Genomic DNA, 6,925 nt, shown 5'->3' with positions numbered 1-6,925 from the left:
CTCCCTGTCTCTTGGATTAAAATAAGATACTACTCATCCTTAACACAAAGCAACTTTTTTTCCTTTTGCACCAAATTGGAACCTTGGTGAAACTTAGGACCAAATCTAAAAGTGCCTAAAAGAAAATCAAAAGTAGGAATGAAGTATAAAAATATATGAAATGATAAACAATTTTTTCTACTTGCACATTTTATTAATCATGTTTGTTGTTTTTATTTGACTTATTCACTTTTATGGTCAAAAATAAAAAAATATATATAAGAGGCCGAAAAGAGTCAACTCAGTTCCATTCTTTTGAAATTTTAGAGTGGTGTTGTACACACCCATTGTCTTATTTTCCAACTCACTTTAATACGAAAATTTTATTGACAAATTTAACCTCATGCAAAATGACCAAGAAGACCTAAAAAAAACAAGGTTCTAAATTTAAAAAGTGATGAAAGAGACTTCTTTACGTCACCAGCTAGCACCCACCTAAGGCCATCTCCAACCGATGGCTGGCCAGAGGGCTCGTTTTAGCCCTCTGGCCCTCCAAGATTCTCCAAGATATTAATATTTTAATGAACAGTACAGGGCCATATTTGCCTCCGTCTCCAACCGAGGGCCAGAGGGCTCGTTTTAGCCCTGTCACAAAAAACCGTCTCCAACCGAGGGCCAAAGGGTCATAGGGCCAAACATAATTTATTATTTAAAAACTACAATTTAAATTCAAATCTAACGGCTAGGTACGTCAACATGATGTACCTACAACAGGATCTTGTTGCACATCTTTGGGCCAAAAGAAGCATGGAGTAGGCTTTTAAGTTTTATGTTGTTAAATGTTTTTAAAAATGTTGTTTAAGTTTCATGTTGTTAAATGTTTTTTTATGTTGTATAATTTGTATGTTGGTTAATGTTATTTAATGTTATTTCATATTGTTTAATGTTGTTTCATGTTACTTAATTTAATTTAATGTTGTATAAATGGCCTAGGAAAAAAATAGAATTGAAAAAAATTATGAAACAAATTTTGTGAAATAGAAGTTATAGGAAATAAAATATGAATCAAATTTTGTAAAATAGAAGTTATAGGAAAAAAATAGAATTTAAAAAAAAATTGAAACAAATTTTGTAAAATAGAATTGAAAAAAAATATGAAACAAAATTTGATTAATATGAAAAGGAAAAAAAAAAGGAAAAAAAAAAGTTTAAAAAAAAAAAAAAAAGCCTAATAATACAACGGCTACTAGCCGTTGTATTAAAAAACATTCAAACTATTAGTGTCGGTTATAACCGACACTAATAGTAGAACTATTAAAAAAAAATAAAACCTGTTTAATGCTGTCGGTTTTAACCGACAGCAATAGAAAACATTAAAAAAAAAAATAAGCCAGCCCGGGGCTGGCTGGCTGGCCGAAAGCAGCCAGCCCTCCAGCCCTCCAGCCCTCTCCGATCCCGTGGAACCCTCCCAGATTCCAGAGCCCTCTGGCCTAGCCCTCGGTTGGAGACGATTTTAGGGCTATTTTCGACCCTCTGGCCCTCTGGACCCTTCGGTTGGAGATGGCCTAACCCTTTTTGTTGGCAAAGAGACCAAAGAACACTCGATGACACTAAGAAATGTCCAATCGCCCAAGTAAAATTGCAGTCGTGCACCAGATTCCTCCTGCCCATTATTCCGGAATTGAACTTTTCGTGCCAATTTCCTTGATTTCGACGGCGCAGTCAATAGAGAGCAACCGGAAGAAGGAGACCATGTGAGGACAATTGTTCTTGATAACAACCAGTATGGATGCAAGAGAGAAGAGGGGAAGACAAATACAGAGAGAATAGAGAGAGAATTTCAATCCATCCTTGTTGGCTGTTCATGGTCCGGTGCGGAACTTAGGATAGAAGGGGGTGTTTGTAGCCGCGACGGGTAGGTGGATACGGATGCAAGATTCATTGAGTTGTTCTTCAATTTTTTTTTTTTTTTTTTTTTTGTTTCGAAAAATATATCAAGGTATTTTAGGAATCTAGGTGGGGTGAGAAAAGAGCATTTTCATTTTCAACTTTTATTGATGGGTGAGAGTATGAGGTGGGGTGCGGAATCAGACTGGTGGGTGGGATTAACAGCATTCATATTTTACAATTTGAATGTGAGAGAAAGAAAAGAATTACTAAATTTAAAATTAGTTGGTATTTTATGATTTGATTTTATCAAATTGTAACATGATATTGCTTATCTACTTAGTTTTTCAACCTGTATTTGAATTATTTTGATTTTTGACTTCTCATTCGTTTTCAAAGACACAAGCACAAAATTACTCTAACTTACCCTAGAATTACTAGCACTTACTTATAAAAAAAAAAATGAGAGCTCCACATCACATTACAAATTGCATAGTTCAATGCATGAACAATCAAGAATTAAGTTGATTAAACTTATCATTTTTCTTTCATCTTTGAATTTTCATTCCGTGCAAGTAAACAAGATGAAAATTGTAACAAAAAATCAATCTAAACACTGTAACAAAAAAATAAAGAGTAAACACCTAAACTTGTAAGTCGAAGCCCAACAGGCCCAACTCAAGGGACCTCATCGGCCTCCCACAAGCCCACGGCTCTAACCAGGTAAGCCGACGCAGCCACCACGGCTGCCGCGAAAACAGGAGGCACGATGTAATCGATGGCGGACTTGCTGAACAGGTGAGCCGGCAGGCACAGGACGTCTCCCGGCACGTCCGATGGAATCCTGATCGAGCCTTCTGAGCCGCAGACGCGGGAGAACTTAGACGTCGACGAAATGGCGGACACGAAAGCAACCTCGGGCGAGAAGGAGGCCACGGCCACCGTCAGAATGAGAACTGTGGTCCACGAGGCGGCGTAGATTAGCACTGGCCAGCGAGAGGAGAGGCGCGTGAGGGTGGACGTGAAGAGTGAACGGAGCATTTTGTTGGTTGAGGTTTTGCGAATAAGGAGGGGTGACGTTGGGAATTTATTTGTACGTGACTCAGAGTCAAAAGTGAGAGAGGGAGAAAGAGAAGGGGTTGAACGACTTTGTACTGGAGTTTAGGTGGAGGAAAGATGGGATATGACAACACTTAGTTGACTACTCTCATATTTGTTTTGGTGGGTTTTTCTATGTTTTGCTGGTGAACTTTTCTACATAAAGGGGTAACTTTGAGACCCCAAATACAGACCGAAAAAAGCCAACTCCACTTTTTCCCTTGTGAGCAGCAAAGTGCAAATAATAGCAGAAAGAAGTCATACAAGTTTTTTTCACTCCTTTTCTTTTGTATTCATTTTTCATTTTCAAAACAAGTAAAAATAACAAGGCAATGTGATACTCTGATCGTGTTCCACTCCAACTCCTAGCAAAGGTTCTCTCTCTTATTTTTGCTTATTTATAACACTAGACAGTTTTCTATGCAATATAATCCTTTTCAATTAATGGTCTAGCCCATTGAATAAGTCGTCATCATCAATGTTAATTCCTCTCCACTCAAACATTTTTGCTCTTACAGCACACACCCCATCAACTTCTCCAAATGCAATAGGATTTGGTTCCATATCAACGGGAGGGCTAGTACTAGGCTAACCCTAGTGGATAGAGAATCATAATAACTGAGGGTGTATAATAGCTTAGCATACACCTCATGCCGCCATGTTAGCTATAGTTAGTTACAAGCAGTGGCGGATCCAGGATTCTAGCATAGGGTGGTCCCAATATAAGACATCCAAAAACAAATTAAGGGAAAATAACATTAAAAAGTTAAACATTAACTTTTCATCCATAAATCATGGTAAAAACAACACAAGAAGTTACAAAATTTAAACATTTTTTTTTAACAAACGATATCTACACCAAAGGGGGAGGGGGTGTCACATCCCGGCCCGGGGTCCATCACATCCTGGGCCCGCTCCACCACCGTAGCACGATATTGTCCGTTTTGGGCCCCGACTACGCCCTCATGATTTTGTTTATGGGAACTCACACGAGAACTTCCCGGTAGGTCACCCATCTTGGGATTGCTCTAGCGGGAACTCGTTTAACTTCGGAGTTCCGATGGAACCCGAGGTCAGTGAGTTCCCAAAAAGTCTTGTGCTAGGATGGGATGAGAATATACATATAAGGATCACTTCCCTGGGCGATGTGGGATCTTACAGGGGGTGAGCTTAGCTTCACAATAGGCTAGTAATAATGTGGTTCGGATTCGCCTTTGGTGAGAATCGAACTTAAAACCTCTTACTTACAAGTGAAGATGAATATCACTAGACCGTAGTAGTACTAAGTGACCTTAATTCTCTTGTTCTCTTACATTGATAGTTTTCTATCTATTACGAAATAATAAATAAATAAAAAAGTATTTTCTTTGGCAAGAAAAGAAGATAATAGTTCTCTAAAATCAGTTATTTTTTCTATTAAATTATCTAAAACATGGGCAACTTCCAGAAGAAAAAAAAAATGAATTAAAGGTCTTTAAAGTTAGTGGGCTTTTATCACTCTTAAATTTGATAGCCCATAAAGATGTTAATTGAGACATCCAAAACGACAACGTGGAAGTAAAAATAAAAAAGTCAGCGTCTCTTTCATCTTCCTCGTGAGAAAGCTGCTAGAGCCCTGCAATTCCTTCACCTCCTCCATGGATGGATCAGGTTTTGAATGGACTATAATATTATTTGACAAAATAATTGCCTTGGCGTAGCCTATATAATCTTAGGAGTAGATCTCTCCCCCCCTGCCGAAACATTTGGAGGGTCCCCAGAGGACCTTCATGGGCGTTTTTCCAGCTTTCGGGTGGTCCTGTGACCACCTTGATCCCTCTTTGGATCCGCCCCTGGTTACAAGTTAGTTGGTTAAGAAAGAGAGTGTTGAGTCATCAATTGTGAGCAGCTATATATATATATATATATATATAGTTATCCATGTGTAAAAGAATTAAGATTGATGTAATCCAGAAAGACTATTTAGTTTTCCTCTCTCTTACTTCTCTCTCTTCATTCCCTCTTCGCTGCTTTTCTGTCACGCCTCGATCCCGACATACGTCCAAGATCAACATGTGACGTCACTAAATGCCCGTAACTCAACGTATCCTACCTTTTTGGATATGTACAAAATATAGTTCAAGATCCAGATGCATAATAATTTTGCGTATACATTATGGCTGCATCTAATCTCTTCGTTAGACTGCCTACGTACCCTCAATAGGGATCAAGCCATTCGTAGTTCAACGTCTCTATAACTCGACATATAACATTATTCACTCAAGCCAAAAGACATAACATTCCTCAATCAAACATTTGGACTTGACGAGCATGAATTATTCAATTCAAGCTACATAACAACCCACATGATAATCAAGGTTTCTATTTCATCCATCAAATACATCATTATGTTTCAACATGAAACCTTATTCCACAATATGTAACATATCCAAGAACCAGCAAAGCACAGTATTATTCTCAAGCCACATTGAGTAACGAGACTAATAATAATAATAATCATATCCCACATCATTCCGCAATCATTTTAATGAATCAATGCTAAAAATCAAAGAAGAATGATATTAACATTTACTATGTTATCCAATCAATAAGGTCCCATATCAATTCACACATTTTAATAAAAGGATCCCTACATAATTCCCCACCTGGATTCCAAGTACTAATATGATAAGTCTAATTTATACACAATGTCTACTATGAACAATTTGTATTCACTCGATTCTAAGATCAGACTACCTTTATGGAAAATGAGCAAAAGTAGGGATTCTAGACCACTCAACATAATCCAACCAAAATACCAAGTGACCTCTTGTACTCTCTTCAGACCTGACATTTGTACAATCAGTGCCCACACCATAGGAATGGTGCATCGGCATCAAGAACTTGGAGAGACTGCAAAGCTCGTGTGAGTGACAATAATACAAAGTATGTGATAATAATAATAAAATTAGCCATCAATCACAGTTTATAAACCTCGAATATAAATCATTCGTAAGGAATCAATACCAAACCTTTGAAAACTCTGAAGGAGTCACCCAGACATCCAACGGTTCATCTGAAGCAAGTCACAACATCTCACAACCATAATCTCTTACAACACAATGAAGAGTAGGGCTAGAGCGACACAGTTCGGCCGAAGCCTACATCTTTGAAGCTATCTCAATCCAAATTCAATTAAACCAAAGGTGAATACGATCATGGACCATCACTCAACGGAATCACGGAAGGTCAACAACTATATGTACAACGGCTCAAGGAAATGAGACAAGCACAAGTCACTTAATTTACCAAAGCTCAACCAAGGGAAATAAGGCACAAGTACTAAATTTAGAACGAATCAACGAAGTGGGAAATGAAACAATATCGAAACAACAAATTCCCATCCCAATGGTTTAACGACCCACCATTAGACCTCACATTTCATCACAACATGCCAATCAAACAAATCAAACCATATTTCAATATATACATGTCATATCTCATTTCATAAACTTCAATCAATGGCTAAGCATTAAAATAACAATTCAATAGAAAACATATTTATAAAACCAAGCTATATCCACATAGGCTAACAATTACGAAAACAAGGTAATTACCAATATCACATAAATTAAAATCATTCATCGAGATAAGCCGCAAAGCCTCACTGAGCCTCTATTATTACTAATTTTAACTTTATAAACAATTCGAGACATGCGTCAAACGAGAAGGACACGTCACCACGATAAGCCCATCAAGTTCCATGAAATCTCAACCACACTCTACAATAGATGACACACTAGAAGAACTTGAACTAGTTGACTAAAGAGCCAATCGTCGATCAAGGTCGATAATAGGGTCTAGAATCCCTAGAAATCTAAACTGGAAGATCCGCCTATCATATTTCCGATCCATAACTTCCCAAAATACACATTACACTTCTAGAACCACATACTAAAATTTCATTATGATCCAACGGACG

At 37.7% G+C, this 6,925-nt stretch overlaps 1 protein-coding gene across 1 annotated transcript; it reads right to left on the bottom strand.

Annotated features, from left to right (window-relative positions):
• Positions 1-2,362: 2,362 nt before the first annotated feature.
• Positions 2,363-3,050, bottom strand: LOC126620217 (uncharacterized). The gene has a single exon (XM_050288730.1). It carries the CDS (start codon positions 2,905-2,907, stop codon positions 2,545-2,547), a length of 363 nt encoding a protein of 120 aa, XP_050144687.1. The 5' UTR covers positions 2,908-3,050; the 3' UTR covers positions 2,363-2,544.
• Positions 3,051-6,925: the final 3,875 nt, after the last annotated feature.

Source organism: Malus sylvestris, chromosome 4 (genome assembly GCF_916048215.2).
Source record: "Malus sylvestris chromosome 4, drMalSylv7.2, whole genome shotgun sequence".
Taxonomy (NCBI): domain Eukaryota; kingdom Viridiplantae; phylum Streptophyta; class Magnoliopsida; order Rosales; family Rosaceae; genus Malus; species Malus sylvestris.
The sequence above is the reverse complement of the archived record's forward strand: the minus strand, read 5'-3'. Positions and strand labels throughout refer to the sequence as shown.